Source organism: Balaenoptera acutorostrata, chromosome 13, assembly GCF_949987535.1.
Source record: "Balaenoptera acutorostrata chromosome 13, mBalAcu1.1, whole genome shotgun sequence".
NCBI lineage: Eukaryota > Metazoa > Chordata > Mammalia > Artiodactyla > Balaenopteridae > Balaenoptera > Balaenoptera acutorostrata.
In genome coordinates, this window is record NC_080076.1 from 23,879,707 (window position 1) to 23,898,335 (window position 18,629).

The 18,629-nt window shown below is 35.3% G+C and overlaps 1 protein-coding gene across 1 annotated transcript in view; it reads right to left on the bottom strand.

Moving 5' to 3' along the window:
- Window positions 1–1,168: 1,168 nt before the first annotated feature.
- Window positions 1,169–18,629, bottom strand: part of ME2 (malic enzyme 2) — a 64,001-nt gene continuing 46,540 nt past the window's right edge. The window contains exons 13-16 of the mRNA XM_007197247.2: window positions 14,255–14,357; window positions 6,632–6,702; window positions 6,033–6,131; window positions 1,169–2,024 (exon numbers count right to left, since the gene is read on the bottom strand). Of these exons, the coding sequence (XP_007197309.1) occupies window positions 1,857–2,024; window positions 6,033–6,131; window positions 6,632–6,702; window positions 14,255–14,357 (441 nt within the window). The 3' untranslated portion in view covers window positions 1,169–1,856. The remainder of the gene's footprint in view (window positions 2,025–6,032; window positions 6,132–6,631; window positions 6,703–14,254; window positions 14,358–18,629) is intronic.

An 18,629-nucleotide genomic window follows, 5' to 3' on the forward strand; every position in this document is an offset into this window, starting at 1 on the left:
TTTTTTCCTTAAAATATTTTTAATTTCCATGTATATTGTATTAGGCATATTTAATAAGCAAACATCTTAGTAAAATTACTTTAATTCTACATTTTCCTGTCTTCAATAAGCATTAGGTGAAAAACAGGTCTGTAATTATTTTACTTGTAATGTTAAACTAAAATCAAGATTTCACAGAAAATATTTTTGTGGATGATTTTGTTTTGACAAAGGTAATATGAAAAACATAAACCTTTCATCCTTAATTGAAAAAAACAAATTGTGACCTGATTGCTTTTTTTACAAAACAGATTGATGATATAACATACCTCTGACTTTACTCATCTGTTAAGTGGATTTAACCAACTGCATTTTCCCATACTCCAAATGGCAATCCTATTTCAAGCATTCTTAAAAACACTGAATTATATTCAAAATTATTGTGAATCAATCTCTACCTATAGGTAAAAGGAGACAGGAACATAAAAATGAAGCCTTTTTATCTCCCTACAGAATATCACATCTAACGTATCAAGGACTGTGGAGGGAAATATCAAATAATGTGCACACTGATATGTAGCTATGAATAATTTTTTGTAGTTAATATTCTAGAATGGGCATTTAAGTTTTGTTTGTTCCCCCAAAGCAAACTATGTTAGGCTCATATATTGCAATACTACTTCTCAAAATGTTTGGGATTGTTCTTTAGGAACTCTCCAATGTGTAAGCCACATAAGAAAACTGGTCTCACTAGCCAGTTATTACCCATTTTACTGGGATTAAAAATGACACTTACTGGTCTGAACACCTACTTTATTCATTCCCACTTAGCTCTAAATTAATTTTGGTGGTTTCAAACAATTAAATCCATCTTCAATGGAGAAAGAGTTGTCACTACTAATGATAAAGGAATGTATCATATGAACATTCCAAAATTATCTCAAGTAATAAAGAGCATCACTACTGGAATAAGGGTATAGACTCACAGATGAGTCTAAATATGACTCATTCAGATGTGAAGCATATGGCTAATCGGTTAGGTCACACGCTGTCAAAAACCATAATTCATGCATCAGGTATCCTAGACCCCCTTCTTTAGAATCATCTAGAAGAAAATGAAAATATGTGTTTTTCATAATAAGCAAACCTAAATTTCTCGTTGGGCAATAAAATAGCAAAATTGAAGCAATTAAATTTAAGATATTTATTTTAAAAAGTTACACTGAGATTTTTATACACTGTTGAAAACAATGACTAGTTTATTTGTCTAAAGGCAGCAGTACTTCCCATTTCTCCCACGTTATAGTTAAGCCTCAGTTTAGTCCCAGAAAATACATAATAGAGTAGATTTTTCCAGATCTACTGAAAAGGAATTTCAGAGCATGAAGGTAAAATGAAGCAGAAATAAAAGGACATTTTTAGATACTGACAATTTGTCCTTAGAATTTGGTTAAATTTGGCTTCTTCCCAAAATTCTGTACTCATATCCACAGAAGTAAATTTCTATTTTAGTAGCCCTAAAAGAACTGGGTGAGAGAAGATGATTAGCTATAATAGTAAATAGCAAATACTTTGGCAAGAGTGAACAGGAGCACAAGTGAAGACATTCACAAGTACATTTTTAATATCTCTGATGTGGTATGAGCAACAAATCAGAATGAAAGCATTATGGTCATCTGATTTCAGGGTGCAGGTGGGCATTAACAATGTAGTCAACAGGTCCACCCTGTACGGAAGTGGAGATTCATGGGAAAAAATAAGCAAAGTGGTAGGGGAGAATAAAACACAGAAAAAACCATAAATTTGAGAACGTCCTCTCTTTTTGTCTGAAGAAAGGAGTCCCTGAAGCATGGAAAGTGTTCATCAGTGGTGTGCTTCTATTCCGTTGTTGGCGGAGGGCGTGATGCAGGCTCTGGCCAATCATACACATCCGGCAGCAGGGAATCGTATTCACTTCGCCATATTCTTTCTCGAATGTATCTGGCCTTGTCCTCAGGTTCCGGGTATCGGAAAGCCATTTTATTAGCATACAGATATTCTGTAACCTGAAAAATACAAAAGATTACTGTGTAGACTCTGAGTATTAACCCATTTAAGAGAAAAAGTATTATTAAAACACAAAGTAATGAATTTGGAAGAATGGCATTTTTTTCATAATAAAAAATAACATTACTTTGACTTACTTCAAGACATTCACAAACTATTAAAAGATAACATTTGCAGTCTCACCATAAGTTCAATATGTTTTAAAGTGACTTTAAAGTCCCCCCCCCCAAATTATTATCAGCATTTCCTTAATACTTCAATAATTTTAAGCTCTACCGTGTGCTGGTCCAGCAGACCTACTTGGTAGCCTGCCCCGCCTGTGTCCCTCCCCACCGCCCTGCTGAGACCGTGTGTAGGAGACTCTACTTCCTAGTCATAGCTGACTGGACTAGGGTGAAAATCTAACCCAAAGTGAGCCAGATGTTTTTCCTCTAGAATTTGAATTAAAAGACATAGAAATTGTTATAAATCAGGTGTTGGACACTAGAACTATAAGGTCAAGTAAAGTTAGGGCTAGAACCTATACATGGCAACTCACCACCACCATCACTGAGTGCCAGGCATGTTCTATGTGCTTTACGTGGGTATCTCATTTAATCCTCCCAAGAACCCTAGGAGACAAGTGCTATTATTATTCTCATTTTATACATGAGACTACCAAAGTTTGAGGAGTTTAAGTAACTTGCCCAAGCTATTTAAAGTGAGAACTGTTGTTTCAAACCCAAAGCATTCTGATTCTAGGTCCCAGACCCTAAACAGTTAAGCTAGGTTACTTCCCACCTAAACTGGCTTGAATGAATTTCTGATCTTCGTGGCAAGCCACACACAATGACTGGTGGTGAAGATAAAGCCTCTGACTCTCTGTTTTGATGTAAGATGGGGTAGTATGAAGAGCTTCCTCACAGGGTAGCACGGTGCCTGTCATCTAGTTAAGTTCTCAAGTTATGGTTTAATTTTAACTTTAAAACAATGCAGTGATACATGGTAAAAAAAAAAAAATCAAACAATTATGTCTTTCTCCTCCTCTAATTCCCATTCCAAATGGTGACTACTATTAGAGTTTATTTCAGTTTTCAAAAAGAAAAATTTAAAGAAAAATGATGGTTATTAAAGATAGTCCTTGGTCTTAGGAGTTCAACCTCACTATATTTTGAGACAGAATTCCCTTGAACAACACGGGTTTGAACTGTGCAGGTCCACTTATATGTGAATTTCTTTCACTAAATATGTACTACGTGATCCCCAGTTGGTTGAATCTGTGGATGCGGAACCTCGGAAAACTGAGGGCCAACAGTAAAGCTATATGTAGATTTTTGACTGCGCAGAGGGTCGGCCATTAACTTCCGCATTGTTCAAGGGTCAACTGTATTGTCTAGTCTATTGTAGGAAACATATCTGTACCCACAGAGATGACTGGGGGCAAGGCCTGAGATCGGAGGGAGTCCTCCTTGATCAAGTAGGCATGTAGGAGGTGACCGGTGACTATATGGGGCTGCTCAGTGGCTGTGGGTAGTGCTGGGGGACAGGTACACAGCACTGTTTGCTCACCTGATCCTTTGGCTCCTAAAAAGGAAAGCCTTAGGACACCGGAGAAGGAGGGGGAAGAGAGACGATCCTGGGGGCTCTGCTCCTATACCAACCCCAGCACAGATCTCCTTCTATTTCCCCATGTACTACCTTTCATGCGGACACACCAGTAATCTAACCAACTGATACCTCCCAAAATCTGTCCCACCTGTAATATCCTGTAATTCTCAAGTTGAACTCTATTCATCCTAATTCTGGGCTCTAAATTCTTCAGTTGTTTTACAATAGTAAGGTATTCTGGTTCCTTAGTTTGGCGTTTGTGTATCTGTACAAGCTGGTCTTAAGATAACTTCAAATCTTATCTAATGCCTTTTTCCTATCTATACCTTAGACTCCACAATCAACTGAATTGGTTATTTCCTAAACATATCATCCTTTACCAATTCCCAATCTTTGCTTAGTTTATGAGTATTAATATAATGTAACAATAACAGTATTAGTCAAAGGGGTAAAATCTTATGATCATCAGTACACAAGTTGAAAGTGTGGTTGATAAATTCCACATCTAATCCTGATATTTAAGAAAATCTTAGTAAATAGTACAAATAGAAGCCTACTTCTTCAAAAATATTTTAAAAATACTTATTTCAATCCTGATTAAAATAAAAGGATGCCCTTATCAACCCAATTGTTTAAAACTGATTTTAAGTAGCAACTAATTTAGTAAGATAGGGAAAAATGAACTATACATAAAAAAAAAAATCTTATTTGCAGATGATTCACAACTCAACAATTCCAAAAGAATTAACTGAGAAACTATGAAAAGAATTAGGATTGTTCAACAAAGAAACCTGTTATCAAATAAATTCATAAATATTAATACCTTCACTATATATTAGAAATGACCGGTGAGGACATATACATGGAAAGAAAAAAACGTTATTTTAAAGGATAACAAAATTTCTGAATATCTAGGAAAATAATAGGAGACATGCCACATTTAGATGAAGAAAACAACAAAATTATATTGAAAAACTTAAAAAAGAAGGAAAAAACCTTAATAAGTGGAGAGAGAGATTGAATAGGGAAGAGTCAATACAGAAAGACTCAATTTCACCAACTTAATTTATAAATATGACATAGTTTCATACACAGTTTGCAGGGTTTTCCTTAAATTCAAAAAACTGATACAAAAATTCATCCAAAAGAATAAACAGTTCAGAACAGACAAGAAAATACTGAAAAACCATAACGATGGTTTTAGCATGTATAATGTGTAGTATCAAATAGTACACATTATTAAATTAAAACAGTGCCTAATAATAGGCAAATATGGTCAGGAACAGACTTAGTAAAGAAATCAAGGTTTTTATGTTAACAAAAGGAACATTCCCAATCAGTTGGTGCTGGGGCAACTGGTTAACTATTCAGGAAAAAATGTTTCTCTGTCTCACATCACACACTAAAATCTCAGAGGGATTAAAAGTTTTAAGTTATTAGAAAATGCAGGTAGATATTTATGATTTTGGAGTGGGAGAAAGCACTAACATTCATAGGAGGTGAGGAAACAATCTATAAAATAGATCATTCCATTAAAAAACTTTGTGAAAATGGCATGTCAAACAAGTTAAAATAAATGACAAGTGGGAAAATACCTGCACCACACAAAACAGAAGGAACATTACCCTTAATGTTTTAAGAGCACAGTGTTAGAAAGTTGAAGACAAATATGGAAGGAGTACTATTGTTCAATAAAAACAAAAAAAATTCTTCAGTTTAATAAAATCAGTGTTTTAAATAAAAATGATATGCAAAATTTAAAAAAATAATATTGGCAGAGGTATGGGAAAACAGATACACTCATATCTAACAGGGGCAATGTAAATCAATACTTTTTTCTCAAGAATCATTTGGCAACGTGTATCAGAGGCCTTAGCATGTTAATCCTTTTGTTCTTAGGATTAGAAATTTATCTTAAGAAAAAACGATCACAAATGCACATAAAGACTTATCTAAGGATGTTCACTACAATATTATCTCTAACGAAACGAAAGATGCTTAAATGTCCCCCAAAATAGAGAAATGGTTAAGTAAACTATAACAACAAAGAGAATTCCATGAAGCATTAGTGATCATGAGAATTATTATTGATTTACCTGAGGAAAGGCTTACAATATATTAAGTGGAAAAAACTGCAGTGAGAAACCAATTTTAAAAACAGGCACAGGTGACTGCATGTGTGTGCATTTTTATTATGTGTTTGGGAAGAAAAAACAACAGAAGGCAACAAATGCGAGTTATATTCTGTAGTAAGAATATGAGCAACCTAAAATTTCTTCTTTGCACCCTCTAAATGTTTCTGATTTTTCTCTAATGAACTTGTGTTACTTGCATGAAGAAAACACCATTAAAAAAAAAAAAAAAAAAAAAAAAGAAAACACCATTAAAATTTATGTGAAGAGGTATAAATTATTACTTACTTTAATAGCAATGTTAATAGAAACTTCCTGGATATTAGCAAGTGGCGGGTAAAGTCTCCCCTGAGCTAGCTCTTTATCCGTCAATTGACTTGTCAGAGCCTGAAGAGAAAAAAAAAGAATTTCACTTTTGTCTGCTTAAATAACAGAATAATAAGGACTAATAAAATGGGGAAACGGTTGGGGGAGCAGAGAATAATACAGGTAACATGTTTTCCTTATTTCTAGCAGGAATACACTTAAACCACTGCAGAAATTAAAACCGTTTGCCACTGAACAGTAAAGAAATAACCAGATTTAAAGACTTTTTTAAAAATCAGATTTAAAGACATTTTATCTATGCTGTCACAATTATGTTACTTTCAGATATGTATAATACAAGTACAGTAAATATGAAAAGATTCATAGCTTACAATCAAACACTGGAAAAATGATAAATTAATTTTATGCAAAAGTAGAAGGTAAATCAAAAAAGCAACGGATAAGTAACTTCCTTTCCACTCATAAGGCAGATTTAACCCATTCTCTCTCTGTTTTTAAGATCCATTCAGCTTTATAATTCATCCTTTATAAAATAACCAAACAATATTTAAAACATTTACCTTTGCAGCTTCTAGGAAAACATGGTCACTAATATGCCGGGTGTTACAGAGAATAACAGCTAAAGCCACACCTGGAATACATTTTAAATAGTTTACTTAGTAAGGTCACTTCCAATTATGAAAGTAGCCAAATAAGTTCCTCGATTTAAAGCAAATTAATGGTAACCCACCCCTACCCCAAACAGCCCCTTCAAAAAATGAAGCAGTCAAGAGAAAACAGAAATCTGAGCACTAAAATTAAGTGATCTTTAACTGTTATAATTCTTACTTATTAGAAGAAATAATTTTAGAAATATCAAATGGCTTTTCTCAATTTAGTTTTCACATTTATCAAAATTACAAATGCATACAATTCATCAACAGTTGTTACAAAAACATAAATTCCCAGGACTTCACTGGTGGTCTAGTGGTTAAGAATCCGCCTTCCAATGCATGCAGGGGATGGAGGTTTGATCCCTGGTTGGGGAACTAAGATCCCACATTCTGTGGGGCAACTAGGCCCGTGCACCGCAACTACTGAGCCCATGCGCCACAACTAGAGAGAAAGCCATGTGCCACAAGGAAGAGCCCGTGCGCTGCAACTAAGACCCAACGCAGCCAAAAATACATAAATAAATATTAAAAAAAAATGTTGATACTGACTTAAAAAAATCAATTCCCAGTCCATCTCTAATCCTCCATTTCTTGCTCTACAGAAGTAACTACTTTTAATTCTTTTAGCTGATTATTTTAGTATTTCTCTCTCTCACAGCTTGCTTCTATTTCTTCTGATTGACTTTTAGTTCTGGAGATCACCGACTCCTTCCTGTTGGAAATAAGTATTTAGCTTTCTTGCACATTTCCAGCCCTCTTACCAATATAGTTAGAGCATAATTTTGGTTGAATCAGTGTTCAGTGTTTATGTTATTATGACTTCATAAGTGCTCTTCACAGCTGAGCCGTGTATTAACATTATATCCTAACTTTTTCCTCTTCTGCCTTTTTGTTTTCCCTAAGGTTATTGTCCTGCTTTTTCCTTTGATTTTTCGGTACTTAAAATTATTTCATGCTGAGACACTTATTCGTTTAGTTGTCTAAATCATCTAGTAATTTCAGCTATTTCACATTTCTCTAATTTCATCCTCGAGAATAAATCTCTGCTGAAACTCCAATCTGGCTTGGTTGCTCTCCATTCCAGATACGGAGCTATCATCCTGGAAACTCTCTTCATCTTCATGGGGATTCCCTTTGCTTCTAAGTTGAGTCCATTTGCTAAATCTCTCTTCTTCCTAGTATTTTTGTTACTCCCTTTTTTGGGTAGGATATATTCTCCAGTAGTTTTCTGAAAAACAGTTCATAGGAGACACATTTCTGGAAATCCTGCATTTTTGAAGAGCCCCCGCCAGCACCCCAACACACACACACACACACACACACACACATTTTTACTACCTTCCAATTTATTTGATAGTTTGTCTGGGTTTAAAATTCTAGTTTGGAAATAATTTTTCTTCAGAATTGTGAGGCATTATTTCAATACCTCACAGCTTCCAGCATTGTTGGTGAGAAGTCTGCTGCCAATTTGACTCCAGATCCTTTTTCAACAATTATCTTTTTGTTGCATCACTGGAAGTATGTAGCATCTTTTTTTGTACCTAATGTTCTGTAATTTCACAATGTGTGCCTTGAGGTGCATTACTTTCGCCCACCATATTTGGCACTTGGTAGGTGGGCCCTTCCTATCTGGAAATTTGGGTCTTGCAATTTGGGGAAATGTTCATGAAGTCTTTGATAATTTCCTTCCCTCGACTCTTCTGTTCTCTCTCCCTGAAATTTCTACTTTCTGATATTGTACCTCCTGAACTAGTCCTCTAATTTTCTTTATTTTCCATCCTCTGATCTTTGCTCTATTTCCAGATGACTTCTTCAACTTTTTATAATCCTTCTACCAAACTTTTCATTTTCCAGAGCTCATTTTTGTTTTCTAATTTTTTAAAAATAAAATTCTGTCTTGTGTCTGGAATATTTGTCTCCATGAGGATATTGATAGTTTTTTTTTTTTTTTTTTTTAAAGATAAATTTATTTATTTATTTATATTTTTTTTTTTTTATTTTTGGCTGCGTTGGGTCTTCGTTGCTGCACATGGGCTTTCTCTAGTTGCGGCGAGCGGGGACTACTCTTTGTTGTGGTGCGTGGGCTTCTCATTGTGGTGGTTTCTCTTGTTGAGGAGCACAGGCTCTAGGTGCACGGGCTTCAGTAGTTGTGGCTCGCGGGCTCTAGAGCGCAGGCTCAGTAGTTGTGGCACACGGGCTTAGTTGCTCCGTGGCATGTGGGATCTTCCCGGACCAGGGCTCGAACCCATGTCCCCTGCGTTGGCCGGCGGATTCTTAACCACTGCGCCACCAGGGAAGTCCGATAGTTTTTTTTTAACATTCCATTTCCCCACATAATCTGTTTTTTCCTAAACTGCTTTTTTCTGTTTGTCTATTTAGTTTCTTTTATGAAATAAACTGTTCATATAAGGGATTTTCCTTAAAATCCCTTTGAGTGTTTCTCATATGTAAGAGTTAGGAACTTAAAAAATTGCTTGCTATGAGCATGAATATGGCAAACCCTATTCAGGGTTTCACACTATTCAAAGAGTATCCCAGCAGTCTTTGGCCAGAGTGGGGAAGTATGGTAACTCAGTTACTCAGGGATGGGAAGAGGATCACGGTGGTTAATAGCTTCATTATTTTAATCCATCCTCTAGATAATTTTTTTTTTAAGGTGAGTATTCGTTCTATCTACATTTAATGTAGTTAATTGAATGTCTGGGGCAAAATCTATTGTCTTCTTACGTTTGTCTATTCCATATTCCCTTTCCTATTCTTTCTTGCCTTTTGGATTTAAAAAAAAAATCATTTCATTTCCTCCCCTAATATTCTCTTATCATAGTTTGGAAGCTCTTCTAGTCTTCTAGTGGTTATCTTAAAATTTATAACATGCATTCTGATCAAAGTTTCATGCTAATTTTTTGTTTGCCCTCCTGCCAGACAATGGAAGTTTCTCCTAACAGTTTAACTCTATGTAACCGATAAGCTATTATTATTGTGCCTTTTAATTTTGTCTCTATATCTTTCAAAATCCCACATGTCATTATTGTTTTTGCCCTACACATAAAATGTTCCTTTTGTTTAACTCAAATATTCACAACTTTCTTTGCTCTTCATTCTTTCCTACATCTCTGAGCTTCTAGCTGGGATTACTTGTCTTTTGCCTAAGGAATACTCTTTAGAATTTACTTTCCTTTCTTACATGTCCGCAGATGGTGAATCCTCTTTTTTTCCTCTTCTGAAAATATCTTCATTTTGTTTTAATCCTTGAAGGGGCTTTTCACTGTGTAATGAGCTCTAGCTTCACAAGTATTTTGTAGAAGCCACTCACACAGGTCACTCCACTGTCTTTTGGCATCTTGTTGCTGTTGAGAAGTCAGTTGGCCTAACAATTATTCCTTTAAAGGAAATCTTTTTGCTCTGGCTGAATTCACAGTCTTCTCTTTGTTGTTTTCTGAAGCCTCACAAGGATGTTACTGGATGTAGATTTCTTTTTACTTATCCCATGTGGGTTTCACTGAGCTTCCTGAATATTGTATAGTGATGTCATCTGTCAGTTCTCAGCCATGAGGCCTGTAAATATTGCCTCTGCTTCATTCTTACTCTCATCTTCCTCTGGGACCTCAATTAAATGTATATCAATTAACGGTATATATCTGTTTTTCTATATTTTCCCCTTTTTTTGGTCTCTGGATCGTTTCTTCTGGCCTATCTTCCAGTTTATTAATTTCCTTTGGTCTAATCTGTTTTAAGCCTCATCCACTGAGTTCTTAATTTATTGTATTTTTCAATTGTAGAATTTAGTGTTACTTGGCTGAATTTTTCAAGCTTGGCTTTTATCCCATAAACATAATAAGCGTATTTGTTTCATAGCACTTGTCTGATATTTAGAGTTCCAGAGTTTTCTTTTTGTTGTATCTGCTACTTTTGGCTTGTGTTGGCTTGTCTCTTTATGTGCTTCATTATCTTTTATTTCTTAACTAGGGTTGTATTTGAAAATTTATTTGTAAAAGTAACTTGAGGAATAGGATAGTGTTATCTTGTACCAGAGAAGACTTCTGCTTGCTTCTGCCAGGCACCTGTGGGCACTGGTAGGCCAAAACAAAGGCTTGAGGTTTTCTAGATCACCTCAAGTGCAAACTGTACCCACACTCCAAGGTACAGTCCTTTAAGGTTTCAGCCCAAAGTGGGAGGTGGCTCACTAGCATCCCATCCTTCACAGGTGCCAGACTCCAACTCTCGACCTCTCCATGAAAAGCACAGCTTTACCTCTCAGTCACTTCTTCCTGATTAGGAAGGCTCTGGCCCTTTTAGGTTTTTTTTTTTTTTTTTAAATGATTTTGTAGTATATTTTGCAGTAGAATTTTTTTTTTAATAGAAATTTATTTATTTTTTTATGGCTGTGTTGGGTCTTCGTTTCTGTGCGAGGGCTTTCTCCAGTTGCAGCTAGCGGGGGCCGCTCTTCATCGCGGTGCACGGGCCTCTCACTGTCGCGGCCTCTCTTGTTGCGGAGCACAGGCTCCAGACGCGCAGGCTCAGTAGTTGTGGCTCACGGGCTTAGTTGCTCCGCGGCATGTGGGATCTTCCCAGACCAGGGCTCGGCCCCGTGTCCCCTGCATTGGCAGGCAGATTCTTAACCACTGTGCCACCAGGGAAGCCCCCCTTTTAGGTTTTAATTGTGTTGTTCATCCAGGTATAATTGCTGGAGTAGGTAATTCAAACATTTCCAAAGCCTTGAGTTTTTAACTGCTTTTTGATCATTCTTTTGGCCAATCCTGTTTTTAAGCCCATTTTAACCTCTGCTACCAAGTCACTCTTTTGTCTATATTTATAGTCCTAATAACTGTTATTAATAAAGTTAGAACATTGAAATGTTATATAAAAGTAATCAACTGCCAAATTCTCTGTTAGTCAAATACAATATTAAAAATGGCTTTGTTAAAATCAGCAGAGAAGTACTCTTTTCATGGTCTTTATGCCAGAGAAATATTGTTGGATGGAACAGACTGATTTTGAACATTATCAAGTTCTACAAGGGGATCATCAGAGATGGCAGAGTTTCTGTTACAGATGCTAGATCTCAAGAGACAAGCAGAGCAGAACTCTACACAACCACTCTGCTGGGGGGAAAAGGAGGAAAGTGCACTAGAAAAAGGAGGAAAGTGCACTAGGCCCAAAAGATTTTGCACAGGCCCAAAATCTTTATTTTAACAACAGTTATAATAACGTGCTTCCTTGATGCCAGCCTATGTGTGCTATAAATCTGTCCTAAAATCTTAGAGCCTGCTGTCAGTTATTCAGGGAGAGGCCCACAAGGAGAAAGACACAAGTACAAAGGAAATTCATGCCAAATCACTATTTTACTCAACATAATTCTTTCATTAAAACGAATAAGCTAAGGATTACCAGAAACGTCTGGAAAATAAACAGCACAAAGGAAGAAATATTTAAAAGAATCTTAATAACTCTCAGGAGAGATTTGAAAGGATGCTGCAAGCTTAAAAAAAGTGGCTATTAAAAAGTTATTCTATGACAAGAAAAGGTATTGAGAGTAAAAAATAATACTTGAACCTACTGAGTTGATGATATGATATTAAGCAATTATTGTTTATTTCCTTTAGTGTGATACCACTATTATGGTTATGTTTAATTTTTTTAAAATTATTTTTTTAGTGACACATACTGAAATACTTATTAATGAAATTATATGATGTCTCTGATTTGCTTTAAAATAACCCAGTGAAGGCGGAGTGGGTGGGAGTATAGATTAAATAACACTGGTTACAAATTGATAACTGCCAAAAAGTGGGAGAATGGAACATGGGATTTCATTCTTCCCTCTACTTTTGTATATGTTCGAAATTTTCCATAATAAAAAGAAAAAAGACTGTTGAAACAAAACATACACTAGAAGTGCTAAAAATACGAAAAAAGGAAACCAAAACGGATACAGATAAATGAACAAACACCAAAGAAATCCCCCATATTACAGAACAAAAAAGGTAAGAGGCGAAAATATGAATAAAAGTTACAAGTCAGGGCAACAGAGGGATCTCACCATGGTCTGACACAAGTTCCATAAGGGAAAAACAGAAATAATGAAAGGAAAGAAATGAGGGGGGGAAAAACAGAACAAAAAATCCTTTGGAAAAGAAAATACAGTGAATTGGCCCACCTGCAGACACGCATGATAAATGGAAATAAAGCCCAAAGCTGGATGCATCCCACTAATATGTCAGAAATCTAAAGATAAAGAAAACACTGAAACATTTTTAGGGAGACAAAGCTAATAGGTATAAAGGAATGAGAATCTCATTGACACCAGATTTCTCATCAGCAACCCTCGCCACTGAAAGTGAACGGAGAAATGTTTCCAAAGGTCTGACAAAAATGACTTTGAATCTACAAATCTCTACCCAACCAAACCATCAAGCGAGAGAACAAAATAAAGACATTTTCAGATACATAAAAACTCAGTTTTCATCCATGCATCATAAAAAAGCTTATTCAAAGATGTATTCCAGAAAAATGAGACCAAGACAAAGAGGAATAGTGTACATGGGCAAGAGAGAACCACCACAGAAATGATTTGCTGTGGAGCAGGATCAGGATGAAATGAAGAAAGCTGGCAAGAAATTAGAGGAGGATTCATTATACTTGACACTTAAAAGACTTGGAGTGTCAAAAATTTTGTTGATCTAGGATTGCAGGTTCTACTGTATTTATCAAACCACAGTCTTGTTTAGACATGAATAACATATAATCATGTAATTTCAGAATCAATCCAGTGACAAAACATGGAAAACAACAGAACACAATGTAAGTTTCAAAAATTTCTCTGCAATGTAGAAATATCACCAACCATAGTTGAGAGATAAAATAAGAAGAGATAAGAAAGCTAAATACCAGACTCTTTTTTCATTTTTCACTGTGGCAAGCTAATAAAAACTGTCTTAAATTGCTTACAAAAGCTCTTTAAGTTTATTATATTGAGATAAACATAACTACTAGGAAAGCTAAAAGTAGTAACAGAAATTGAGAGGTAGAGAGAGAAAGCAAGGTATTAGGAGGTATTAGGTATTACGTGTGGATTATTACTTAGATTTCACAGTTGGAAGTTCACACATACAGTCTAGAGTTGGAAGAATCAAGATAAGGGAGATAAGTGTGCCAGTCAGGATGGTAACCATCAGAAAAACTCAAAGGAAACCACAGTGGTTATAGCTGATAAGTATGATAAGGAGGTACCAAGGGGAGATAAAGAGGTTAAATAATTTTTTAACATTCTGTTCCTTTTGCATTTTTATGAACCATGTACTACTTTATTTCTATAATAAAAACAAATTTAATGAACGGTATGAATATATAAATTTTCAGGGGAAATAGAGCAAGTTGGATTTGCTGAATTCCTTGAGTTTTCCTGTACATTCACAGCAAAATCCTGTAAATACCATTGTTTTTTAAATCTTAAATTCTAAAGAATTTCATAAGGAATTTTAATGTAATTATTAATGATTACTCTATAACATAAATAATGGTGGCATTTACCTGGAAAAATATATACATTGTTTCCTTGACCTGGTGTAAAGACTTGCCCATCACTGAGTTTCACTGGCTCAAATGGACTGCCACTGGCAAACAAACACCTTCCCTGTTGAGAAATGAAATAACCTCAATTTTGTTACTTTATGTGGACTAGAAAATTGAGGTGAATTAAAACAAAATTAAACCCTGTAGAAGACCAATATATTACTTGCAAAACAGGCATAATCTACTATATAACATAATCCTTTCATTCAAATCCTTATTAGAATAAGGTTTGCTTTATGCATAGCAAGCATTCAAAGTTGAAAAAGTCCATTAATAAATCTTTAAAACCTGACACTTCTATTTCCTTTAAAACTTAAAAAATGTAGACGGCAAAAAAATATCATCCCTAATAATAAAGACTGCTATAAACATCTGTGAATGAGGGGAAAACATCAAAAATTAAACTGCTACCATTTACTGTACATCTGCTGTTTCTGGCTCTGTACCAGGTGCTTTATATGTGTTAACTCAGTTAATTTAGCCCACATAGAAGGCTTATGAGATTATCATCTCTATTTCACTAATACATATTTTTTAAAAATCTCAGAAAGCAAAGGCTTAAATATTTCCAAGTACTTTGTTAAAAAGTCACACATCACAACTGTAGCAGTTAAATTTAAATCCAGATTTTTATAACTCTAAAACCCATGGTTTTCTATTATGCTACAATGCCCCCCAGATAGGCAGTTTATAGAACAGGCATATGGTATAACCACAGTCACTCCAGAAAAACATGGCATGTTGTCTTGTTAAAGAAAAGGAAGTCTCCAAATTTGTTGTATCCATCAATTTTAGTACTGTGCTCTATAATAGCATATAATACATTTTACTAGCACCTTCAGTATTTCTAAGAGAATTTGGTGCCCATGGAATTGAAAAGTACCTGAAGGTTAATTTATTAATCCTTTATATATAATTTCCCCCCACAAATTCCATCCGTCGCACCCCTACCTGACCACAAAAAAAAAAGGCAAGAAAACAAGTTTTCAAACAGGAATAACTTATCTTGGAATACTTGAGGTATAACTAAAGGAAGTCATGTTTAAACAGCTACTTAGATGAAGTTAAAAGGTGATTAACAGAAAGCTGAACTATCTCCACACAGTAGGATGCACAAAATGACATGACACCTAAACATTTGACAGAGTTATTTTAAGTGTTTAGATAATGCCTTGTCTTTTCCCTACATCTACAGATGTGTATTATAGCAAGAGTGATTATTCTTTGAAATATAGTAGACCCTTGGCATTAGTGGATTTAGCACTCAAGAATTTGACCCTTTGGACAACCTGAAGATCTACCATGTGTAGTAATTATTACTTTTACAAGACATACTTTCAATTTCAAAATGATCTCAGGTTTATGTGTAGAAGCAAGTCAACTGTGCCAGTGGTGGGCCCAGGTGAGTGTCTTGGACCTACAACTCCAGAAAGCTATAGAATTTTCTACAGGTAGCTATTACCATTCTCCACCTGTTCTAAGCCTAGCTTTATTTGTGACAAAAATTTTGTTTCTTTGAAGATCATGGTTAATGCCATATGAGTTACCACAATGTATATAATAATATAGATTATTTTTGTGCCACCATTAATTTTAATAGATTTATAAAGTGGATTATACAATATAGCATTGGATTATACAATAAATATTGTTTACATTGGATTATAAATTATACAAGTGGATTATACAATAACATTTTCCCCTTTATGGGGAAAATGTTATGTCCTCATGATATCAGTAAATTTGTAGATTTAGAAAGATCTTGGGCATCTTCTCTAGAATGGCAAGATTCAACAGCAGTTCATCTTCTCCAGGCCATTTTTTTTAACATCTTTATTGGAGTATAATTGCTTTACAATGTTGTATTAGTTTCTGCTGTATAACAAAGTGAATCAGCTATATGTATGTATACATATATCCCCATATCCCCCCCCCTTGCGTCCCCCTCCCTGATCCACCCCTCTAAGTGGTCACAACAGACCATCATTTTTTTTGTAATTCTTCTTCTTTCATAATCAACCTATAGCTTAAATGTGGCAAGACCTTAATGATAACAGTATTCTCATTCTGAAGTCCAGGTTAGCCTATTCTTTGTTCTTTGAGCAACTGGCCATGAACATATGAAAACACTTTTTTTTGAACGTATTTTTCTCCCTAAGCAGCAGAGGGTGTTAGACTAGCACTGAGACATCCCTCCACCGAAAACAAAAGGACACTTAAAATTTAAGCAGTAACAACAAATACATCCATTTATGCCATTATTTTATGTAACACTAAGAAAAAAATTATGTAAAATTAAACTATGACACAATGCTTTTTTACCATTTTTAAGAGATAGCACAATTTCAAAGTTATAAAAATTGTGAGAAAATTTGCATCCTAGCACTGATACACTGATACAACCAGTATATCAAACTGGTTTCCTTGAGGAATTTTTATTCATTCAAATGGTGTACATCTATTACAATAACAATTTATTCAAAAAATAAAATTCTTAAATGTTTGAACAGTCTTCTACTGATGTACTACTACTGCCCAAAGCATTTAAATTTTTTATATTTTGGAAATGCCAAGACCCATAATACATGGAGTATATATTTATCAACTAGTCTTTGTGTAAGACTAAGATTTAATTTGGGGGGCAATAACCATTAGTTTTAAGTAGTAAAGACAGGTGAAGAGGATGAGCAATCAAGCTAATAGTAATACCATTCTTTGGTAAAGAAGAAAGACAGCATACTAAAGAGACTGATTTTTTTTTTTTTAATATATCTGTATTCTGACTTTGTGGATGAGTTCAAAAGAAAAGATTTCAATAATTATTAGAAGTTTCAGTAATTATTATAACTGTTGGAAGCCACTAGTCAAGCGAATTTATTTTGACTAACACAAAGTGGCAATATAGAATCAAAAGGAATTTTGAGAGAATATATGAGTCAAAATAAAATTTATAACAATGAGAAAAAAAACAATGCTAAATATATCAAGAGCATGAATATTAAGTTCAGAAAGTTCTGAGAGGGGCTTCCCTGGTGGCGCAGTGGTTAAGAATCTGCCTGCCAATGCAAGGGACACAGGTTCAAGCCCTGGCCTGGGAAGATCCCACATGCCATGGAGCAACTAAGTCCGTGTGCCACAACTACTGAGCCTGACCTCTAGAGCCCGCAAGCCACAACGACTGAGCCCACGTGCCACAACTACTGAAGCCTGCGCGCCTAGAGCCCATGCTCTGCAACAATAGAAGCCACAACAATGAGAAGCCCGCGCACCGCAACGAAGAGTAGCCCCTGCTCGCCACAACTAGAGAAAGCCCGCGCGCAGCAACGAAGACCCAACACAGCCAAAAATAAATAAATAAATAAAATTAAAAAAAAAAGTTCTGAGAGTTCTACTTTGGCAATAGTCTAGGTTGTTTCACACCAATTCTCCCTCCGGTAACGATGAGAAAAACTGGATAAAATATATTAAAAATATGTTTTAAGGAAGTGGGAGTGCTACCAAGATAGGGAGAGCTTGGAGGTGCAGACAGTCAAGATCCAGAAAAAGAGGAAAGCAAGATATTTGGGCCCAGCATTTGCAGCTTTCCTCCTTCAGGTGAGTGATTTCAAAAGGAAAATCTGTGGCTGAGTGCCTGAGCATTGAAGTTATCAGGAGTCTCATGATGACAGAGAGAGAAAAAGTATACTTCAGAGACGACTAGGGGTGAGGGGTGCTGATAAATACCCCAGGGTTTTTGATTCATACCCAAGAGAAAATGTAAACTGTGGAAATAGATGAGGCCTCCCATGGACTACATCCTGCTGAATTATACGGAGCTGCCCCAGACTAACAGCCTCCAAAAGGAAAGGCAAAGCTCCTATGGAGGAAGGTAACTTCATTCCGAGCCTCAAATTATTGCTACTATTCTTCATTCACACTACCTAGCACTCAATAAGGAAGCGAAAGACAGGAGTAAAACTAGGTTTACAAAAATACAAGACTGGATAACCAAGAAGAAAGACAGATAATAGAAATGGACTCACAGAAAGTAAGATATTTGTTACTATCAGACATTAACCTTAATTAAGATTCATATATTCAAGAAATTAAATGACAAGACAAAATTTTACCAGAGAACTGAAAGCTATACAAAAGAATCAAATAAGTATTTAAAAAATATTGTTAAAATTGTGAGGTGTGATAATACTGTGATTATATTTTTAAAAGAATCCTTAACTTTTGAGAGATATACTATAATATTTATAATAAAATGATACGATGTCTGAGACTGGCTTCAAAATCTAAGGTGAGTAGGATGTAAAAAACAAGATTGGCAATAAGTTATCACTTTTGA